This window comes from Trichosurus vulpecula, chromosome 8 (genome assembly GCF_011100635.1).
Source record: "Trichosurus vulpecula isolate mTriVul1 chromosome 8, mTriVul1.pri, whole genome shotgun sequence".
Classification (NCBI taxonomy): Eukaryota; Metazoa; Chordata; class Mammalia; order Diprotodontia; family Phalangeridae; genus Trichosurus; species Trichosurus vulpecula.
The window spans coordinates 234147864-234171688 of NC_050580.1; the positions used below are offsets into that span (position 1 = coordinate 234147864).

The 23825-nt window shown below is 43.3% G+C and overlaps 1 protein-coding gene across 1 annotated transcript in view; it reads right to left on the minus strand.

The window, feature by feature from the left end:
- Window positions 1-4896: 4896 nt before the first annotated feature.
- Window positions 4897-23825, minus strand: part of POMT2 (protein O-mannosyltransferase 2) — a 74929-nt gene continuing 56000 nt past the window's right edge. Inside the window, exons 19-22 of the mRNA XM_036735269.1 lie at window positions 13889-14009; window positions 9825-9936; window positions 8064-8183; window positions 4897-6240 (exon numbers count right to left, since the gene is read on the minus strand). Of these exons, the coding sequence (XP_036591164.1) occupies window positions 6106-6240; window positions 8064-8183; window positions 9825-9936; window positions 13889-14009 (488 nt within the window). The 3' untranslated portion in view covers window positions 4897-6105. The remainder of the gene's footprint in view (window positions 6241-8063; window positions 8184-9824; window positions 9937-13888; window positions 14010-23825) is intronic.

The following is a 23825-nucleotide window of genomic DNA, read 5'->3' on the forward strand; positions in this document are numbered from 1 at the left end:
TATTGGTTCAAGCAGTTTATATAGTATTGGAATTAATTTTTCTTTAAATGTCTGACAAAATTTGCTTGTATATCATTCTGGTCCTGGGGGTTAGGGGTGGGGGGTTGTTTGGAAGTTAATTTCTGACATGTTCAATTCTTTTTGCTAAAACAGAGCTATTTAATTTCCTTATTCTGCTAATCTGCCAATTTATGTGCTTGTAAATATTCATCTATGTCACTTAGATTGCATTTTATTGTCATAAAGTTGAGCAAAATAACTTCTAATAATTTCTTTAATTTCATCTTCATTGGTGGCATATTTAACCTTGTAATACCAGCAATTTTTTTGATACCAGTAATTTTAATTTCTTCTTTCTTTTTTAAAAATCAAATTGGCCAGTGATTTATCTATTTTAATATTGTTTTCATAAAGCCAGCTTTTAGCTTTATTTGTTAGTTTAGTTCTTTTTACTTTAAATTTTATCAATCTCTCCTTTGATTTTTAGGATTTTTATTTTTGGGTTTAGTTGGAGATTTTAAATTTGTTATTTTTCTCAATTTTTTCCTAGTTGCATGCTCTATTCATTGATCTGCTTTTTCTCTTTTTTTGTGGATGTAAATGTTTGCAAACATAACTTTCCCCCTAAGTACTGCACTGGCTGCATCCCACAAATTTTTGTATGTTTGGTATCTGGTTTCATTGTTGTCATTATCTTTAATGAAATTATTTTTGGTTTCTATGATTTGTTCTTTGACTCACTTATTCTTTAGACTTGGATTATTTCATTCCCAATTAATTTTTAATCTATGCTTCCACAGCCTGTATTGTATATCATTTTTGTTGCATTATGGTCTGAATAGGTTACATTTAATATTTTTGCTTTTCTGCATTTGTTTCTGTGATTTTTATGCCCTAATACAGGTCAATTTTTGTGAAGGTGCCATGCACAACTGAGGCTAGATATATTCCTTTCTGTTCCAATTCAATATTCTCCAGAGGCCAATCACATCTAACTTTTCTAAAATTCTATTTGTTCCTTAATTTCTTTCCTACTTTTTATGAGTAGGTTTATCTTGGTCTGAAAAGGGTAAATTGAGGTGCCTTACTAATGTAGTTTTACTATTTTCTCCTGTAATTAATTTAATTTTCCTTTGAGAATTTGGATACTATGTCATTTGGTGCATATACGTTCAGTATTGATATCAACTCTTTGTCTATAGTGCCTCTTAGCAAAATATAGTTTCCTTACTTATCTTTTTAATTAGGCCAATTTTTGCTTTTTTCCTCTGTCTGAGATGATAATTGTTACCCCTTGTCTTTTTTTACTTCAGCTGAAGCATAATGGACTCTGCTCCAGCTCCTTATTTTAGCTCTATGTGTCATTCTATTTCAAGTGTGTCTCTTCTAAACAATGTATTTTTGGTTTAGTTTCTTATCTAGCCAGCTATTCTCTTCCATTTTATGGGTGAATTCATCCCATTCACATTCACAGTTATAATTGCTAACTGTGTATTTCCCTCCTTTCTATCCTCTTCTACTTGCACTTCTCTTTTTTTACCCAGTACCTTCCTCAAAAATCTGTTTTGTTTCTGACCACCACCTCCCTTAATCTACCCTCCCTCTTATCATTCCCCCCGACTTTATCTTAGCCCCTTCTCCTCCTACTTCCCTGTTGGGTAAGATAAATTTCTACCCCCAATTGTATGTGTGTATAAACTCTTTCCTCCTTGACTAGTTCAGATGAGAGTAAATTCCAAGTGTTGCCTGCTCCTTCCCACACAGACATTTTCCCCTCTATTGTATAAATTCTTCTTTGCATGCCTCCTTTAGGAGAGATAATTTTCCCCTTCTCCCACTGCATCCCTTTTCTTCACCTTTCCAATCTTCTTTTGAGATGATCTTAACATAATAGATTCAAATCCATGCCCTCTGTCTATGTAGACACCTTCTGACTGCCCTAATGATGACAATGTTTTTAGGGGTTATAAGTATCATCTTCCCATATGGGAATGTAAACAGTTTAACCTTGCTAAATTCCGTATAACTTCTTATTCATGTTTGCCTTTTTATGCTTTCCTTGAGTCTTGTGTTTGAATGTCATACTTTCTATTCAGCTCTGGTCTTTTCATCAGGAGTGCTTAAAAGTCCTCTATTTCATCAAATATCCATTTTTTTCTTTGTAGGATTATACTCATTTTTGCTGAGTAGGTAATTCCAGCTTGTAATCCTAGCTCTTTTGCTTTCCAGAGAATAATATTCTAAGCTCTTGGCTCCTTTATAGCAGTAGCTATTAGATCTTGTGTGAGCCTGACTCTGGCTCAATGATATTTCTTTGTGACTGATCAAAATATTTTCTCCTTGACCTGGAAGCTCTGGTTATAATATTCCTGGGATTTTTCATTTGGGTATTTCTTTAAGGAAGCGTTTGGAAGATTCTTTCAATTTCTGCTTTCTCCTCTGGTTCTAAGATATCTAGCTAGTTTTTCTTTATAATTTCTAGAAATATGACATCTAGACTTTTTTTTTTCTTATAATGGCTTTTGAGTAGTTCAAAAATGTTCAAATTATTTCTTCTTAATCTGTTTTCCAGGTCAGTTGTTTTTCCTGAGATATTTCATATTTTCTTCTATTTTTTATTTTTTTAACTTTGTTTTATTTCGTATTTCTTTTACCACTTGGCCAGTTCTGATTTTTAATGAATTATTTTCTTCAGTAACTTTTGTGCCTCTTTTACCAAACTGCTAATTCTCTTTTTTATATTTTTCTTGCATGGTTCTCATTTCTTTTCCCAATTTTTCTTCTACTGATCTTTTTTGATTTTTAAAATTCATTTTTGCTCTTTTTTTAAAAAAAAAATCTCTTCTAGGAATACTTGTTGGACTTGGGTCCAATTTGCATTTTTCTTTGAGATTTTGCTTATAAATGTTTTCAAGTCATTTGTCTACTGAGTTTTTGTCTTGAGCTTTCCTGTCACTATAGTAGCTTTTTATGTCAGGTTGATTTTTTTTGTTCTTTGCTCATTTTTCCATACTACTAACTTTAGGCTATATGTTAGAGTTGATCTCTGCTCACTTTCATTGGGGAGGATGACTGACCTGAGCCAGCAGGCTTTTACATCCTTCTGTTTTCACAGCTCAATTTGGGGGCCTGTTACAACATGTTATGTTTTAGAGAAAGGTCTGCCCTTCTGCTCTGTGCTCTGCTCCCTCATGACTGCAACCACTTCTTTCTACCCTAGAACCACAACACAGAACTGGTAATGTGTGACAGAGCTGCTAGGTAGTATCTCATCCTGCAGCCAGTACTAGTACAACAGTCCCCTGGGATCTCTTTCTAACCAAATGTTCAGTCCTCTTACCATTTGTAGGCACTGTTGCTGCCCTATAGTCCACAGTCCATGCCACTTCTGCAGTACTCAACTTCTGCTGCCCTTCTTCCCCCACCTCAGTGTCCTCAAACCTCCCTATCTTTCTAAGCTGTTTTGGGTTGGAAAAATGTCTTGTTGTGACTTTTTCTTAACTCTCCTCCTTAGAATTCTATTTGGTATTTTCTATGGTCATTTTTTAGGAAAGGTTTTGAGAGAAGTTTGGCAGTTATGACCTTTCACTCTGCCATCTGCACTCTACCCCTACCTGTATTTTTCATACATATCCTGTACCTATCCATTTTATATATATATATATATATGTACATCCTGCACTTTAAGCACTTTTCTGAAGTATCTTGTACTTGTAAAGGTGATTTTTTTAACCAAAGCATAACACTTTACATTCATCTCTATTAAAGTTCATCTTATTAGAGTCAGTCCTTTATCCTGGTCTATTAAGATCTTTTCTTGATCTGATCAGTTATACAGCATGTTAGCTATCCATCCCAGCTTTGACTCATATACAAATTTGATTAACATTCCACCTATGCTTTTATGCAAATCACTGATAAAAATTATAAACAATGAAGGTCCAACCACAGATCCCTGGGGTACCCCCACTGGAAACCTCCTGCCAAGTTGACACTGAAACATTAGATCTTTGAGTCCAGCTCTTCAACCAGTTCCAAATTCTCTATTTCCCCATCCTCCCCCCTCTCCCTGTCAAGGACAACATAATGTATTTAGTAAATTCTTTTCTAATAGCTGAATAAACAATGGCTATATCACCTTTACTATAGGCCAGTTTAGTGACTCTGTCAAAAAATGAAATAATGTTAGTCTGGCAGGCCTGATCCTTGATGATGCCATGCTGGCTAGGTAGTCACTGCTTCATTTGCCAGGTATTTGTTCACCAACCAGCTCTCTAATGACCATTCTAGAATTTTCCCAAGAATTGATGTCAACCTACTAGCTTATGGTTTGCAGACTGTTCTCTTTCTCCTGGTGTCTGAATGGGAAAATAGAAGCTATAGCTCAGCCTCCTCAACTTTTAATCAAATTGATCCCTTCTCTATCTTTCCAGATACTATTTCCTCAGAATGGTCCCAGCTTTTATACTGGATTCTTGATCTGAAGATATGGTTGCCAAGACCTGGGTCTCATAAATTAATGTTTCCATGTCTTGGGAGCATCTTCTCCTCTCAGCTCTTTCCCACTCTCTCCCCCTCAGACCCAAGGTAAGATCATGGTTCCTCTGTCTCAGTTGCTTACCTGGTTTCTCACTCGCTGCCCCACTTTGACCTCCAGCACCCTAGTGCTTCTTGTCTTGATTATTCACCTGACTTCCAAACCCCACATCTTTATTCTGACTCCCAGTTTCCAAGAATGCCCCAAGTCTAGTATTCCTTTATCTTCTTCTCAGTATTGTCTTAGCTTTCCCAGTTCTGGCTTCTCCTTTTATCTGCAAAATACACTGCCATCCACAGTCCTTGCATCTCACACGCATGCCCATCCAAAAACGATAAATCCAGGGAAATCAAAGAGTTGCACAGAGAACTGATTTATTTCTTATGAGGTTTACATAACCACAGCACAGAGCAGAGGCTGAAGAGCTGCTTCATCCATAGAATAAGTGGGTGAGGACAAAAAGATGGCGACACTCATCAAGTTACATGGTACACCTAGGGTAGGGAGGGGAAAAATATCTGGAAACCTATAGCTTCTCTAATTGCTGTTTGCATGAAAGAGCAAGGATTAAGGGGGGGAAAGGGCTAGTAGCTGGGAGCAAAGACAAGAACACGTGCAGGAGGCTACCAGAAAGTGGCCTGTCTCATGTCCATTGCTCTAGGGTGGGGCCATAGCTCTGAAAGTCAGGCCTATAGCTTTGAGAAGAGGGGACAAATGGAAGAGAGACAGAGAGGGAGAGAAGAAGGAAGGGTCAGGGAGCCAGAGGGAAGGAGAGAATAAAAGGGGAAAGGGGAGACTGGAAAAGCCATCTCTCTTGAGAAACCACCACCCTGCCTAAAATTCCACTATTAGAAAGTCATTCCTTTGAGTGAACATTGTCCTCCTTCTGCCTCTGGGAGGAGAAATAATATCTCAATGTGAGCTGGTATATCACATCACAATCTCCTCCAAGGCAAGAAAATAAGGAAGAGCTACTACTTAAGCAGTTGGCTATAGGGATAGGAGACAATTGGTTTCGCATACAGAAAGTATGTGTTTGGAAGGAGTGGGACACAGAAAGGGAAAAGGCAAAGACCCAGAGATAAAGTTTGCCAACTTCCCAATTGGGTTGAGGCCTGGTATTCTTGGGAAGATGGACAACCAGCAGGAAAGACAACATAGACAGGGATGGATGGAAAGAGGGAGTACTGGGTCCGCCTTAACTTGGAGTGCCAAAGGCCTTGCCTCTTGGGCACCCTCTATTCCTTCCTAATGACTTTACTGAAACGTGGAGAGTGGGACAGAAGGGGCCATATCCATGGGGAGAAGCCCCTTCCCTTGTCTGTTGGTAGAGGTGGGGAAAGGAGGACAGGCTGGGAATGGGGTTATGGTGCCACTGCACACTCTCTTAGGCTCTCAGGGAGGCATGAAGGAAACAGGAGACACTCAAACCTGAGAGAGAGAAAGAGAGAGGGGAAGGAGGCAGGGAGACAGGGGAACCTAAGCAACATTAGAGAGAGTGAGCGTGTTGGCCAGCAGGAAGTGGAGATGGATTCATGATGTAGAGAGGTCTTGCAGTGGGAGAGCTCCTACTCTCCATCCCAGCCGCGGCTCATGGCCTGTACCACAGCCCCATAGAGTTGTGTCCATGCCTCCCTCATGGCTACATTGAAGGAGGGGCCTAAGCATTGCTCCAACATATAGAGTAAGGCCTCGCCCACTGTCTGCAAAGGAAAATAGCAAAAGAACATTCAGGACACTGGAAGCACCCTCTAGACTTTAGAAATCACCTTCTTCACAACCCTGTGAAACAGGTAGGGGCAGCGATTATCCCCGTTTGACAGACGGAGAAATCGAGGTCCAATTAATGATGTGGCGGTGGGCAACATTAGAGCTGAGACTAAATCTTTATCTCCTAACCGCACTCATTCTTCTCAAGCATCTGTGTGTCTGTCTGTCTGTCTCCTTTTTTCACAAATAAACAGTAAGTTTAAAGATATCCCCATGAAGCTATATCCCATAAAGATATACCCATTCATGTGGTAGCTGGTGGCGCAGTGGAAATCGGGAAGATCTGAGTTCAAATCCAGCTTCAGACACACTCTAGCTGGGAGACCTTGGACAAGTCACTTAATCTCTGTTTGCCTCAGTTTCCTCATCTGTGAAATGGGGATAATAATGGCCCCTACCTCCCAGAGCCATCATGAGACTTGAATAAGATAATAATCATAAAGCCTGGAATACAGCAAGTGCTATATAAATGTTAGCTATCATTGTTATCCTTAGTATTACGTATTATTATTATTATTATTATTATTATTATTATTATTATTATTATTATTCAAAGCTTGGTTCAAATGCTGTCAATTGAATAAGGCCTTTCCTGATCCCTCCCCAACTTCTATTGCCTGCCCACCCCCAAATTACCTTCTATCTCTTTTTTTACATACTTGTGTGTCCACCTGTTGTCTCCCTCTATAGAACATAAGCTCCTTTCTCTTAAATAACCAGAGTGCCCAGTACAGAGCACGGGCTTCAGGAGCTGCCTGATTACCAGCTCAGGGAAATGACTGGTAGAAGGAAGGGAACTAGAAGGGTGTGCAAAGTTAAAACAACTCTGAGCTACTACCATGTACCTATCAGATTGGCTAATAGGACAGAAAAAGAAAATGACAAATATTGGAGGAGATGTGTCAAAATGCAAACATTCGTGCACTGTTGGTGAAGTAGTGAACTGATCCAACCATTTTGGAGAGCAATTTGGAACTATGACCAAACGGCTATAAAATCACGCATACCCTTTGACCCAGCAATGCCACTACTAGGTCTGTATCCCAAAGATATAAAAAACAAAAAGGAAAAACACCTATATGTGCACAAATATTTATAGCAACTCTTTTAGTGGTGGCAAAGAATTGGAAATTGATGGGATGCCCATCAATTGGGGAATGGCTGAACAAATTGTTGTGTATGATTGTGATGGAATACTGTTGTGCTATAAGAAATGATGAGCAGGATGCTCTCAGAAAAACCTGGAAAGATTTATATAAACTGATGCAAAGTGAAATGAGCTGAACCAGAACATTGGCCACAGTAACAGCAATACTGTACGATGCTCTAATGTAAATAACTTAGCTCTTCTCAGCAATACAATGATCTAAGACAATTCTGAAGGACTCATGATGAAAGGTTCTTTCCATCTCTAGAGAAAGAACTGGTGGAGTCTGAATGCAGATTTAAGGTAATTTTCTTTGTTTTTCTTAGTGGTTTTTTTTGGTCTGTGTTTTCCTCGACAGCATGACTTACATGGAAATGTGTTTTGCATGACTACACATGTATAGCCTATGTCAAATTGCTTGCATTCTCAATGAGGCAGGGAGGGAAGGGGGGGAAAGATTTGGGAACTCAAAACCTGAAAAAAAAAGAATGTTAAAATTGTTTTTACATGTAAATGGGAAAAAATAAAATACTACTTTAAAAAAAAGAAGGGGGTGCAAAAGAGGCTGAGGCTGGGCCTGTATGCCCAGAGGGTAAGCAGCTGCCTTACCGAGAAGGAGCTGAGCTTCACACCAACTGCCTTGTGCTTCTTGCCCAGGTTGGTGAGATACTCCTCCAAAGAGGACAAGTTCTCCACATGGGTCACTGCAGCGTCAATCACCAACATCACCTGCCAGAGGACCAGGGCAGAAAGATTTACATTTAGGAGAGCAAAGATAACTATCCTTTTAACTGCTAGCACAAATGGTATGCTTGTCTGCGGCCTAGTGAAGGAGAGGGAAAAGAAAAGTGCACCCCCAAACTCTTCCTTTTTAGCAGCAGCAGCCTTCAAATGTAGATGGTACAGTAAATAAAGTTCTGGGCCTGAAGTCAGGAAGATCTGAGTTCAAATTTGACCTCAAAAACTTCCTAGTTGTGTGACCTGGGCAAGTCACTTAACTGTTTCCTCAACTGTTAAATGGCGATCATAATAGCAATTACCCCTCCAGACTGATGTGAGGATCAAACCATGTATTTGTGAAGTGCTTAGCACAGGTTCCGGCACACAGTAGGCGCTTAATAAATGTCTGTTTCCTTCCTTCAAGCCCTGAGCCGAGGAAGAAATGCTGAGACAGATCTGTTCACTCTGGACCCTGAGCTGATGGCTTAGAAACCACACTGCTGCTCCCAAAGGCTTCTGGGATCTCCTACGCAGAGCTGTCCAGTTGGGATACTTGACCAACCCCACCCGCCCAGTCAGCAGAGGTTCGGCTTCCACCCAGATGCTACGTCCGAAGCTAACTGCGTTGGTCAGCACTCATGATAATACTGGACGCTCAAGGCCTCTGCCTTGAGCTCCTTTCCCCATCTTCACTCGCTGGAACAATCCCAAAGCTGTCCTAAGGCAGGGGCAAGGTTATCTCATCCTAACTACAACCTTGTGTCTTGCGGGTGCTAGGTGAAGGCAGCAAGAGAGGCTCCCTGCCAATAAAGTCCTGTAGCTCTAAATAGACCTTCCAGAGGCAAAGATAGCAAGGGGTAAAAGAGAATCCAGATCGGGACGTGCCTCTTCTCTGAAGATCTCAAAGCATTCGGTGAGCTTCATCTGGCAATTATGTCCCCACACTGACTGAAGTAAGCAGAAACTGAGGCCCAGTGAGATGAGCCACTTTGCCCTAGGGTCCCTGAAGTCCTTTGCTGACTTCTATCATCTTGTTATTGTGTTTTTCAAAGAGGACCATGGCATCAGGGAAATGATGACGTGACTTGCAGTTGACTTTGATCTGAGTGAGGGAGGGCTAGGCAAGGTCATCAGCCTCACTTTCTCCTCCAGAGCCATCTGGGTCCAGTGACCAGATATTCATCACGATGACTAGAGATGGCCCAGGATGCAATGGGAGACCCTGACAGGTTCTCACTTAGAGTGAGGTAATGCCCATCCAGTGAATAGGCCTCTTTAAGAAGTGAAGTGTTGGTTATTCCCTAGGATCACTAGGATGTCACCTCTGGCATTAGAGAGATAGAAACTCACTTGCCAAGTGTTTGGGAGGGAGACTGCTAGCCTTCAAAAGGGAAAGGTTGGACTTGTTCCCTATAGCAAAGCTAGGGAGGTAGAGGAAAAACTCCTAAAGGCCCAGCCAGGACCCCACCTCTCCTGAGCTAGAGAATATTTTTTAGAGCCTGAGAGGGAATGTCCCTCCTTCCACATCCCTGGTTCTCCCTGGTGGAATGACAGAGCTACTCTCTAGGGTCTCAAGTTTCCACAGACCTCTCTTCTCCCTAAAAAGACTTGACCTCTCCAACCCCCATCTTTCTTCCCCTTGCCTCTTACTTTCCGGATGTGATCCAGGAACTCGGGAGAAGAGAGGCAGTCCTGGGGGCTGGAGAATTGCCGGCAGTTATACTGAAAGAGGGGCAGAAGGTCTGGCTCCAAGTCAAACAACCTGCAACAAATAAAGATCACAGCTCTGTAACCTCTCTGCGCCTCAGTCTCCTTATCTGTAAAATGGAGATATTTTTACTCCCTACCTCATGGAGTTCATAAAATCATATATTTAGAGCTGGAAGGGACATTGTAGATTAGCTAGCCCAATACCTTCCCAGAAGATATCCCAAAAGACAGGAAAAGAGAGGCCCAGAGAGGTTCACTAACTTACCCAGAGTCACATAATTAGTAAGTGGCATAATTAGTAAGAACTCAGGGTCCCTGACTCCAAATCCATTGCTTTTTCAATATTCCACACTGTGCAAACAATCAAAACCTAAGATTGATGGTTAGCATGTTCCCACAGTCCCTATTTCAAACACAGTATCAGCTAAAGCTCTAAAATCAGGAGGAAAAATTCTAGGGCCGGTGCCTGATCCACTGGGCCACCTCGCTGCATCAGTTGGGGACTAGAATCACTTCATTCCCAACCTCAGGCTTTCCCTTTTTCTAAGAATGTTTTATTAGTGCATTTTTATGCCACATTTACTTCCCAATCATCATCATCATCATCATCACACACACACACACACACACACACACACACACACACACACGCACGCACCTTCAGTGCAGTGCAGTGAAGAAGGTACTGGCCCTGGAGTCAGAAAGACTCAGGTCTTTGAACTCAGGTTCAAATCTCACCTCAGACACTTCCTAGCTATGTGACCCTGAGTGGGTTAGGTAACTTTTCTGAACCTCAGTTTTCTCATCTGCAAAATGAGAGGACTGAAGTGGATGGCCTCTAAGTTCCCTTCTAGCTCCAAGTCTAAGGTCTTACAATCTCTGAAGCTCTGTCCTTTGGCCTCTGGCAGCTAACAGAGTCTTAAAATAAGATGTCTACACCTATCCAAATAATGTCCCCAGGAGCCACCCTTCCGAATGATTCCATGGGTCAGCTGCCCCCTAAGTGCTCTCCACTTCCCATACAAAAGGATCACTAATTTGTGGAGAAAAATGATTGGTTGTCTATTCCTATGGCTCTTCCAATGATAATATCTCTGTATTCACCCTCAGACTCTCTGGAGTCAAACCCTGGTTATATCTCTTTTCTAAGGCTCTCAAAGCACTCAAGCCTCCTCTGATGAAAAATTGCCCCCAAAATCATACCACTCTGGTCTACTTTGGGTCCCCTCCCCTAAATTTCCTTCATCAGCTGATAGGGGCTTCTTCATCCCTTGTATTCTCCATTCCTCATGCATCCTCCCTTCCCCACCTAACTGACAAGAGGGTCTGCCATACTATGAGGCATGTGGTGGGGAGGAATGACACCCAAGACTTTTGTCTGCATCAGCAGAGTCACTAAAGCCCTAAGCCCTTTGCAGAAAGGGGAAGACCAAGACAGCTCCTCTCATTCTGGTGTCTCAGACCCTGAAATGGCTTAGGGACCACACTGCTGACACCAAAAGCTGATGGCCTTTCCTTCAATGTGGCAGTCTAAGAAGCAGTCACCATCCAAGATACCTGGCTAGGCATTCCAGCTTCCCAGTCTCCTCACCCTGTCCTGAAAAAGAAACTGATCTTATCTGAAGTACCATCAGCAAATCAGCACCTCTAACCTAGGGATGATGGTGGGGGTAAGAGAAACTTAAGGCTTTTAACACCTATGTCATCTTTGGTTTAAGGGTATCCCTCACTTTGCCCGGGAGCCTAAAATGCCCAAGATTTACATCATCATAATTATCACCATGGCTTTTACCTCACTCCTTAAAGTTGAAAAAGTTTTATATATGGTATCTCATTTGATTTTTAGAACCAGCTGTTAAGGCAAGGAATGCATTGTTATCCTCATTATAGATAAGGAGCCTGGGGTTGAGAAGGTAAGTGACTTGCCCAATGTCACAGAACTAGTTAATGGCAGAACCAACTTGAAATGATGTTGTCATCAACTTTTGATGTCCAGTGTTCTTTCCACTTTAATGGAGGAACAGCAGCCATGTGATCCAGAAGGCACCATCCAGTCAAGATGGTGCCATTCTAAAAAACCCACCTGCTGCGGACAGGTCCTTTTCTGGGAAAATACTTCTTTTCTTCCTTGAAGCTTACCCCCTTCTTTTGAGAGCAGAGACCTAAAGAAAAGAAGAAGAGGGGGAACCCTCCTCCCCAGGCTGCAACTATTTGCTGCCCTGACGCTATGAGTTCAGTCCACAAATGTCAACTGTTTTCTTTCCCAACTACAAACAAATCCTCTCCCCCAGCAAGGTAGAGGCAGCCAAGCTTTCATGTAACTGGAGAACTTCCAAGAGTTCTCTGTTTAATCTTTGGGGTTACCTACTTCTCTCAGGGACCCCTTCGAGCAGCTCATCCATCTCCTGCCAGGAGAAGCTGGGCACACTGAGAGACTCTTGGCTAAGCCTTGGGCTCTGCTATGCCTAGAGATGCGAATTGGGGGTGAGAGAAGAAGGGAGGGCATAGGGGAGGTGGCTTCCAGGTTATGTCTCTTCTCAAGGAATCTGATTTTCCAGGAGAATACAGGAACTGAAAATGTGGAAAGGACTTTGGATTTGGTCCATTTTCGGTCTTCTTCCCCCACCTTAGAGAGAAGAAAGTTCACTCTCCCCAAATCCCCTGTATGGGAAATGAGGTATTCCTCCAGGAGGAACATGTCTTCATTGGTGCAGAGGGGGGAAACATTGGATTTGGAGTCAGAGCCCCAGGGCTTAAATCTTGGCTTTGCTATCTACCCACTCTGCGATCTCGGCTAAGTCTTGCTACTTCTTAGGACTCAGTTTCCTCACCTGTAAAATGATAGACTCAGACTAGATGATCTTTAAGGACCCTTCCTGGCTCTGGATTTATAGGATCCTCCAGTGGGATAGCCTCATTTCCCTAGAGATGTGTCCCAGCTGTTTTCCTGCCAACAATGATATGGGCGAGTGAAATGTCCAGTAAAACTCCTGCCCAAGTATCAGTAAACAGCCCTGCCCCAAGCCACTCACCCTTCTTTCTGTGTCCTCCTCCTCTATTCCTCTATTCTCACCCCCCACCTCCAACATACACTTGTCTTGTCCCTTCCTCTACCCCACCCTACTATGTGAGGTGGCGGGGAGGGGGGGGGGTGAGATTTGGGTCCTGAGGTTTTGCCTTCTCTCTGAGCCCAGGCTGGAATCTGGATAGCAGCGGCTCCCGGCTTTCTGTCCTTTGGCCCCTCGGGGCTCAGACCTACTCATTAACTCAGGAAAGTCCTTCATGGGCCTTTGCCAGAATCGAGTCAGTGACTTGGGAGGGAGGGATCACTTGATCTTCTAGGCACCATTTCCTCTGCCCAGGGACAGGAGGTAATGAAATGATCCTCTCCCCTGGGCCAGGGTTTGGCCGGTAGGGAGGCTGCCATGTCACAGACAATTAAGGCGATATTCAGATTAAAATGGGCAGAACAGATGAAGGGGGGTGGGGGGGTTGCAGCACAATGAACCAGAACATTGACTGGAAAGATAGGCAGGGAAAGGGAGATCAAGGAAAACACCCCATCCACTGTCACCATGCCAGATACACCTTCATCCTCTGCTACCCACAGGTACCACCTGTTAGCAAAGTTACCCCAATGAAGGGTGAGTCCTAAGCTGAGAGGCAAATCAGTCCTAGATTTTCTCCCCTTCAGGGAAGAGATACACTAGGATGACCCGAGGGGAGAAGATGTGAAACCCCACAAAGACCAAAAAACCTATTGATTCCCAGAACGGTATCCCACATGGTGGAGGGGGAGGCTGTCCATCCTCTTCCTCCCAGCCCCATCCCGAGGAAACAGAAAGACATTGCAGAGCTGAGATTAGCAGCAGGGCAGATGCATCATAGATTTGTGATCGTCCTTATTCTTGATTTCTCCTTCACGTCTGGGGGAGCTCCCCAACCAACCCCGAGGCCAGAGGCCACTGACCCGTGGTCCCAAGGGGCTTGGGCCAGTCCCTCACCTGGTAAACAAGATCATCCCGTGCTGTAGGGGATTGCTGTTCACTTTCTGCCAGCTCTCTCGGATCAGCTCCTGCTCTGGGCCCGAGAGTCTCCGGGGCTCCATGGTCTGGTATCCGAAACCTGCGAGTAGGAGCGATCAAAGCCCAAACGCCCCTCCCTGAGAAAACCCCTTCCCTCGGGGCGTGGAAAAGGACGAATACAATTCCTTGGCAATCGCCCGGCACCGGAGCGATCTGCAAGCGCCCGGAGAGATGTTTGGATCCTCCCCGCCCCAGGTGACCGCCACTCGTCTCTGCCCCGTGAGCCTGGACACTTTCACAGCACGTGCAATCCCACCCACTGCCAGAGCCCTCAAGATCCTGCCTCCTGGCTTCACTTGGGTGCGTTTAAATAGCCCAGCTTCCCAAGCCTGAGCTCCTAGAGGCCAAGAGAGATTGAGAGAGGCGCTCCATCCCGCGCCTTGCCGGATGCGCTCGGGAACGAGGGGCTGCCTCCCCACTTCTAACTGCCCCTGGTTACGGGCTGAAGATGACTTCCTGTCTCCCTCTGGTGCTCTGCCCCCAGCAGCTCCCTGCCTCTGCTGACCCCCTGGTCCTGTCCGCCTCGATGCCCACCACCCACATCAGGCACTGCAGGGGACACCTGCGGCTGCTCTCCCTGCGCTTTCCCTGGAGGCAGCCTCTGCGCTGAACAGCTTCCAGTAGCATCCCCCCCACCTCAATTTGGTGCTCTTAAAGCCACAGCGTTCCCCTTTTCACTTCTATCAGGGTTCTTAAAGTGACAGTTTTCAAACTCTCATAATTCCCTCTGCACTTTCCTCCCCACCCCTCTCGGCCTAGCTGGAAAGGATACTGCATTCCACACATGACATTTTTTTTAAGGTGCCCTAAGGATAGGAGTTGGTTGGATAACTGAGCTCTAATTTTATTTCATGTGCCCCTACAGCAGCCTAGTGTCAGTCTACTTTCCTGGAGGCTTGAGTAAACTGCAGCAGCTCCTAACTGCCCCTTGGTGCTAATGGGGATGCAGTGTCTCCCCTCGACCTTGGGAAAGTTCCTGGTGGTCCAGACATCGATCTCCCTCCATGTCATAATTTCAGGGTCAAAGGAACGCAATTCTTGATGTAAGGGGAACTCATTGCATCACCATCACATAACCAGAGCAGAAATTTTTTTTCTCTGCCATATCCTGACTTAGATTAATTACATCCCAGGCTACTGAATCAGAGATCTTTGAATTTAAAGGGACCACAGACTTCATAGAGTTGGAAGGTACCTCAAAAGTGTCAGCTAAACGGACCCCTTGCCTGATGGGTTGAGTCTCTTCTATAATACATCCAACAAGTGATCAAACCTCTGTCTGAATACATCCAGCAACAGCAAATATGGATTCAGGAATTCAATGAGGCACAGCACTTGGTTGTCACACAGTTCAAGAATCATTAGGAAATTTGTCTCTATATTTTCCACATCTGTCGCACTGTACCTTCCACTCATTGAAAGTGTTGCCCTCTGGAGTCATGAAAAGAAATCGGATCCTTTTTTTAAAAAAAACACAATAAGATCATTCTTTTCTCCAGGATAAACTTCCCAATTCCTTCCAAAGTTGCTCCTATGTGATTTTGAGTTCTCCTAGCCCCTCCTGACACATCACATCTTATTTATTTTTCTCCTAAAATGTGCCACCAGGAGACAAACCCGATATTCTAGATTCACAGCCTGATCAATGATGAATACAGTAGGACCATCACCTCCTTTGTTCCAGATGCCATACTTCTATTAATGCAGCCTAAGACTGAAATGAAGGAGTTAGGAAACAATTGTGTAGTGGATAGAGAGCCAGCCTAAGAGTCAGGAAGACCTGAGTTCCTCTGGCGTATGCTGGCTGGCTGTGTGGCCCTGGGCAAGTCAGTTTCACTGTGTTCAGGGAACTAAGACTAAATTGAAGAATAATTGTAGATCTCAGTTTGGTAGAGGAAGTTGCTTCACCAGGAATTCCTTATAGCAATGTAATCACAGGCCAGGTTAAAAACAAACAACTGAGTCAGGTCTTTGGCTCACACATCACATTGTTTTTCCAGAAGCATATAAATGTGTTGGCCAAGGATATCTCATTGAGAGATCCAATAATTCAGTTAATGTGGCATACTGCCCGTCCCAGCTCCAGCTCACTCCCCCAACTCATACTGTCACTGGCAAGTTGGACCCACAGAAAGGCTGTTGCTGTAACCCCGGTTTCTCGGGGGTAATCCTATGGATCCTCCTAACACTGTGGTTCACAAGACTCCACCAGCACACTTCACTTTAACGATTAGCCAGCAGATTCAGTTCTTAGCAAAGTCATTTACTCAAATAGCATAGGGAGAACAGCAGTTCTCTTAAAACCCAAGGCACTCTCTCCCAGTCTGTGAGAAGAAAAGAAGTCACACACTCAGTATAATGGCAATGAGGCATAGATGTAAGGAACTTCTGGTCCTTGTCCTTGATTTTATTTCTTTCTCTGGCAGATTCCCCATGAGGTTTGCTGCCAGGAGTGTCATTGGTGATGGAAGAGTCAGCCTGACACTCATCTAGGGTAGCTGCTTAAAGGGCAGGGCATCTCAGCTGGATGGGTCAATCTGTTGCTAGTGTGGAGTTAGACTAGACTGGTCATTTTTGCCACTGGGGTGCTACCAGACTAGACTAGGCAGGTCTCAGCTGCTGGATCCTTTATGAGATGCATTCTCTCTGCTGGATGAGTTGATCCCCTGTCCTCCCTGGGCCTGGCTTCTATAGTCTTCACCATCTGCAGCCTCTGGCTCAGCTGGGTATGGCAGCACCCTTTTCAGCAAGGGGAATGATCCTCAGCCAGGATTGGCAGAAGCCTTTCTTTCATTAGGTTGTAAGCTCCTTGAAGGCAGGCATTGTCCTTGCTTTTGTTTGTATTTGTATCCCTAGTGTTTAGCACAATGTCAGAGAAATAGAAGGCACAGTGGATAGAACTCTCAGCCTGGCGTCAGGAAGACCCGGGTTCAAATCCGGCCTCAGATGCTTACTAGCTGTGTGACCCTTGGCAAGTTACTTAACCCCATTTGCCTCACTTTCCTCATCTGTAAAATGTGCTAGAGAAGGAATGGCAATCTATTCCAGTATCTTTGTCAAGAAAACCCCACAAAGAGTCAAAACCACAATGACAATGTTTATTGGCTGACTTCGATTCCCATAGAGACTTGGCTCTATGGTTTGTCACCTATAGGCCAGGAGATAGTGGAGGTCTGGAGTCTCTTGCTCAACAATTGTTCCTGGTTCAGAGGTAGCTTGCCTCAATTTTTGACTCAGCCTTTACTTATGACGACCACCCAAGATTCCTGTTGGGTCTTATGCAAATTAGTAGCTGGGAACAAAGGTATGGAAGCAATCTGTGCCCAGAGATGAGTCCATTTGTCTTCTGCTCTTCAAGTAATAATAAGCTATTCAATCCTCAAACACTTTCTAAGGGTGTAGAATGCTTCTTTTGCATCTTAAAAGGTTTTCTTACCCTTTTTCACTTTCAATCTTGTTGAAGTCTAGGTGGGGCATACCCTTATGTCATCATTTAATAGTCCTTCTAAAATCAGAGTGCTTATTACCATCTTCTTCCCTCTTTTCCACCATTCTGACACTGTCATTGCACCATCAGAAGAGGGCACCTCACAGGACAGAGGGCCATTTGGTATTTTCCTTTGTTTCATGGCTTTCAATGGCCAAAATCTTGTCACCTACTGGCTTACTCTTAACTAGGCTGGTCCTCAGAAAGCAGACATCCAGGGCAGAGAAATGAGTAGGTGAAAAAGAACAGGTTGGGTTTCATTTCAGGAATCGTGAAGCGATTTCTATGACCCCAAACTTTTCCATGAAATAAAATCCCATCTTTTTAACACCAGTATCCTTCTGGTGAAGTTTATATTGGTAAATAAAGGAAATACCACAGGTGTCCAAGAAATAAAAATTATGGACAACTCAAAGAGTAATAGAGAGAAGCGTGATGGCTATAAATAGACTGTAGCATTTCATGAAAGATTAATTGAATACATGAAAATATAAAAGATACTACAAAAATTAATAATCCACAAAGGAGAAGGGCTGGTCCGGTAGTGGGAAGGAAAGATAATAGGAAACAGCTTGAGTACTACATTGACAGTCATGATATTCCAGAATTTTAGAGTTGAAAGGACCCCAATGGCTAACTAATCTAATCCATATGCCAAATGGAATTTCTACAACCTACTCAAGAGGTCATTCTCTAACCTCTTATTGAAGACATCCAACTAGAGGGAATATACCAATTCCCCATTACACTTATGGATATCTCTAATTATTAGGGAGTTTTTTTATATCAAGCCTAAATTTGTCTCTTTGCAACTACCACCCATTGTTTATTTTTTAATTTAATTTTTAATTTATGGAATAAAACAAGCATTTCCTTGGGTGCCTTCTAGTCATTTTTATCAATGACTTAGTTGAAGACAGGAGTCATGCTTATCAACTTTATGGATGATTCAAAGGTAGCATACTTAACACATTGGATGCTAGAATCTCATCATCTGATGCTTGTCTAGTCCTTGAGGTTCTGTCATCTAAAGGCATCTGGCCTTACTAAACTACAATAGGTTGAATCTAATAAGATGATAAGATCATAGATTTGGTTCTGGGAGGAACTTAAGTCATCTAGTTTCACCTCCTCCATTATACAGATGAGAATACAGAGGCTCAGAAAGCAAAGACCTGCTCAAGATTCACACAAGTAATAAAGGGAAGCATTGGAATTTGAACCAAATTTTCTGACTCAAAATCTAGACATTTGATGAATCTAATCCTGTGGTATTTCTCTTGATCCTATAACTCCCTAAAGATAATTGATAGTGATTCATCAAACACAACTGCAAGTAATAGTTTTGCGAGATCACAAAACTGGAAATGGGAAGAGTCAAACACAACTGAAAAGACTAAACAAGGACAAATCCAGAAAGACCTCTTGTTCAGGAGGAAGCACTTAAGGTAAGTATTGAAGGAAGCTAGGGTTCTAGCTAGAGGCAGAGGTAAGGCAGAGGACACATTGTTTATTTATTTATGGGAAGCAGTCAGGGTGACTTGCCCAGGGTCACACATCTAGTGTCTGAGGTCGGATTTGAACTCATGTCCTTCTGACTTCAGGGCTGGTACTCCATCCACTATGCCACCTAGATGTCCCTCAGAAGGACACTTTAAAAGGACAATCTGTGGAAAGGCATAAAGGTGGACAACTGAATATTATTATAAGCAGGGAACATCACATGAGACTGATAGGAGCAGAGTGCACAAGGTGCTAGGATGGTATAATGTTAATGGAATATGAAGATCTTCCCCATCCATTAATAGGCCTATGTGACCTGTTTTGAGCTCTGGCCCAGCTCACAGCTGTAATATATCCTGAGTCACATAGAGCCCATTGGGGGAGGAACTTACCTAGGACAAACTTGCTTAAAGGGAAAACTTGCTTAGGGAAAGCTTGCTTGCAAGAAGGCTTCCACACCTTTTGATACCAAGCTAATTAGGCACCGAATCAAGGGGGCTGTGATGCCTTCTGGCTCTGAGAAGTATGTATGTATACTCTGAGGTTGGTATTTTGTTTTGGGTGTTTCGCTTATGAGAAGGACCTTTTGATTCCCTGGATGGGACTCTGAGTAGCCATTTGTTCAGAACCTCTTGGACTATTCAAAAGTATCTGTGTTCCCCCAATCCGGTGGTTTATGTAGGTGGTTGTATTACTTTTTCAGACAGTTGGGGCCCTGTCTGGTGGTCTTTGTGCTGATATTTCTGCTTGTATTTTCTCCATGTTCAGGGTGCTGACCTTTCCCTCAAACTAGTGAATGTAATTAAAAGTAAGATTGTTAACCCCTTTAAAAGCAGATCAAAGAACCTGTGCTAGCAGGGCATCCTAGATGTGCCAGGGTGCTTGCTGTTACAGATGGCAGGGTAGAAAAAGCCCTAGAGTAGGAGTCAAGAAGTCTTGAGTTTAAGTTCTGCTGCAAACACTTAGGCAAGTCATTTAACTTCCTTCCACCTCAGTATTATTGTTCAATCACATTCGACTCTTCATGACTCCCTTTGGGGTTTTCTTGGCAAAGATGCTGGAGTGGTTTGCAATTTCCTTCTCCAGCTCATTTTACAGATGAGGAAACTGAGGCAAACAGGGTCCAAGGACTTGCCCAGGATCACATGGCTAGCAAGTGTCTGGGGACAGATTTGAATGCAGGTCCTTCTGACTTCAGGCTGGGTGCTCTATCCACTGTACTCCCCCCACCCAACTCAGTATCCTTATCTGTAAAATGGGGATAATAACAGCACTTACATCTTAGGGTTGCTGGGAGGATTGGGTAAGATGATAGGTTCAAAGTCCTTTGCAAACCTTAAAGCATTAGACAAATGTTTGCTCTTATCAGTAGTAGCAATAAGAGATCAATCTGCAGAAAATAGTTTAGAGCCAGCAGGTTCTAAATGCCAAACAGAGGAGTTTGTCTTTCATCCTAAAGGCTCAGCCACTGCAGATTTTTGAGCCAGTGATTAATATGGTCAGAATATCAATTCAGCAGCTAGAATACACTGGAGAGGGTCAACACGGGTGGCAGGGAGACCAATTAGGAAGCTATTAGTACAATATTCCAGCTGGGAGGTGATGAGGATCTGAACTAGAATGCTGGTCATATAAAGTGGGAATGACAAAAACCTTGGTGGAAGGTAACCAGCTCATCCTAGAATTCATGAGAGGTACAGAAAGGAACTGTGGGCAGAGTCTGAGACTTTAGGACAGCAGATTTTAAAGAAGTTAGAGAAAAAGACTGAAAAAGGATCTTATGATGGATCTGGCCTCTGTCCTTAACCCTTGATAAATTGCTTTGCTGTTGGTGACTTAAAAAATAATTTAAAAAGAAAAGAAACTCAGCTGGTTGGGCCAGGACTCAAATTCAGGTCTTCTTTCTACCATTAAGTCCAGTTATCTTTATGACCTTGAAAAGGGACATCTGTTTTTCGGTTTTCAGGGAGACTCCCTCTTCACCGAACTTGGAGTCGCAAGGTCTGAGTTCAAATCCCAGCTCTACTGGGGCAAGTCACTTAACCTCCCTGGGTCTCAGTTTCTTCATCTGTAAAATGACTGAGGTCTCTTTCAGCCCCAGAGCTGTGATCTATACCTCTCTTATCTTACTCCAAGTTCAGTGCAGATCACACTCCGCTCCAACCCCAGCCCTCAGCAATGTACAAGATTCTCACATTGAAAGAGGCACCGCACCTAAAGAAGGACACTGTGGTGGTTGAACTTTATGAAACACAAAACACTCACAGGACAGCTGCATAAATACATAAGGGCTTCAGGTACTGTTTGTAATCATTCATTAGATTCCACTTAGGAATGAGGGAGGGAAACAAGCATTTATGAAATGCCTATTATGTGTCAGGCACTGTGCTAAGGGCTTTCCAAATATTATCATATTTGATCCTCAGAAGAACCCTAGGAGGTACATCTCTTCCCACTCAGATCATGTTCTATCCCCTCCTCCTCCCCCCAAGTCTTGGCATTCTATACTTTGAGAGAGCAGAGAAAGAGGAGAGGGCAAAAGGATGGCAGTGGGGAAGGAAAGGAAGGTGCAAGGACTTCTTCCCACTTAGAAGGGAAGGAGCAGATTCCCCACAAACTCCTCAAGTATAGAAAGCAGCTGAGGAGGCAAGATGGCAGCTGGAAAGCAGGGACTAGCGTGAGCTCCCCGCCGAGTCCCTCCAAAAACCTACAAAAAATGGCTCTGAACCGATTCTAGAACTGCAGAACCCACAAAATAGCAGAGGGAAGCAGGGCTCCAGCCCAGGACAGCCTGGATGGTTGCTGGGTGAGGAGCTCGCACGGAGCTGGGAGGGGAGTGGAGCAGAGTGGAGCAGAGCCCAGCATGGGCAGCGGACCAACCAGACCAGGAGCTGGGTGGAGCGGGCCCTAGCGCCCTGAATCAGTGAGCTGCAGCAGTTACCAGACTTCTCAACCCACAAACACCAAAGACAACAGAGAAGGTTAGTGGGAAAGCTGCTGGGGACAGAGTGAATAAAGGAGTTCGCAGTTTGGCCACCACCCCGGGGGCAGCAGAGGTGGGGCAGCGACCAGCTGCAGTTGCTTCCGGCCCCAGGCCCACCTGGTAGGAGGAATTAAGTGGCTGATCAGAGCAGGAGTGAAGAGCCTGCTGAAGATCTAAGTCCAGTCTGGGTTGGGAGTTCTTGGGGAAGGAGCAGTGCTGGTGTGGCAGAGCTGGCACATCCCCCCAAGCTTGGAACATAGTTCTCTTAACTCTACAAGCAGTCATACCCTGCTGAAAAACTCAAGGGTCAAGTTAGTTGGCTGGGAACATGGCCAGGCAGTGAAAATGCACCCAGATTCAGTCTAAGACTTTGGAATCTTTCTTTGGCAACAAAGAAGACCAAAACATACAGCCAGAAGAAGTCAACAAAGTCATAGAGCCTACAACAAAAGCCTCTAAGAAAAACATGAACTGGTCTCAGGCCATGCAAGAGCTCAAAAAGGATTTGGAAAAGCAAGTTAGAGAAGTAGAGGAAAAATCGGGAAGAGAAATGAGAAGGATGAGAGAAAACCATGAAAAACAAGTCAATACTTGCTAAAGGAAACTCAAAAAATACTGAAAAATATACTGAAGAAAATAACACCTTAAAAAATAGACTAACTCAAATGGCAAAAGAGCTCCAAAAAGCCAATGAGGAGAAGAATGCCTTAAAAGGCAGAATTAGCCAAATGGAAAAGGAGGTCCAAAAGACCACTGAAGAAAATACTACCTTAAAAATTAGACTGGAGCAAGTGGAAGCTAGTGACTTTATGAGAAATCAAGATATTATAAAACAGAACCAAAGGAATGAAAAAATGGAAGACAATGTGAAATATCTCATTGAACAAAACCACTGACCTGGAAAATAGATCCAGGAGAGATCATTTAAAAATTATTGGACTACCTGAAAGCCATGATCAAAAAAAGAGCCTAGATATCACCTTTCAAGAAATTATCAAGTAAAACTGCCCTGATATTCTAGAGCCACAGGGCAAAATACAAAATTGAAAGAATCCACCAATCACCTCTTCAAATAGATCTCAAAAAGAAATCTCCTAGGAATATTGTTGCCAAATTCCAGAGCTCCCAGATCAAGGAGAAAATACTGCAAGCAGCCAGAAAGAAATAATTTCAGTATTGTGGAAAAACAATCAGAATAACCAAAGATCTAGCAGCTTCTACATTAAGAGATCGAAGGGCTTGGAATACGATATCCCGGAGGTCAATGGAGCTAGGATTAAAACCAAGAATCACCTACCCAGCAAAACTGAGTATCACGCTCCAAGGCAAAATATGGATTTTCAATAAAATAGAGGACTCTCAAGCTTTGTCAGTGAAAAGACCAGAGCTGAATAGAACATTTGACTTTCAAACACAAGAATCAAGAGAAGCATGAAAAGGTAATCAAGAAAAAGAACAAGAAAAAGAAATTGCAAGGGACTTACTAAAGTTGAACTGTTTTGTTTACATCCCTACATGGAAAGATGACATGTATGATTCATGAGACCTCAGTATTAGGGTAGGTGAAGGGAATATGCACATATATATATATATATATATGTTTATGTATATGTATAAGTGAATGTGTATGTATGTGTATATATATATATGTGTATACATATATAGAGAGAGATAGAGATAAAGAGAGAGAGAGAGAGAGCAGGCACAGGGTGAGTTGAAGATGAAGGGAAGATATCTAAAAGAAATAAAATCAAATTAAGGGATGAGAGACGAATATATTGAGAGAGGGAGATAGGGAGAGATAGAACAGAGTAAATTATCTCGCATAAAAGTGGCAAGAAAAAGCAGTTTTGTAGGAAGAGAAGAGAAGGCAGGTGAGGGGG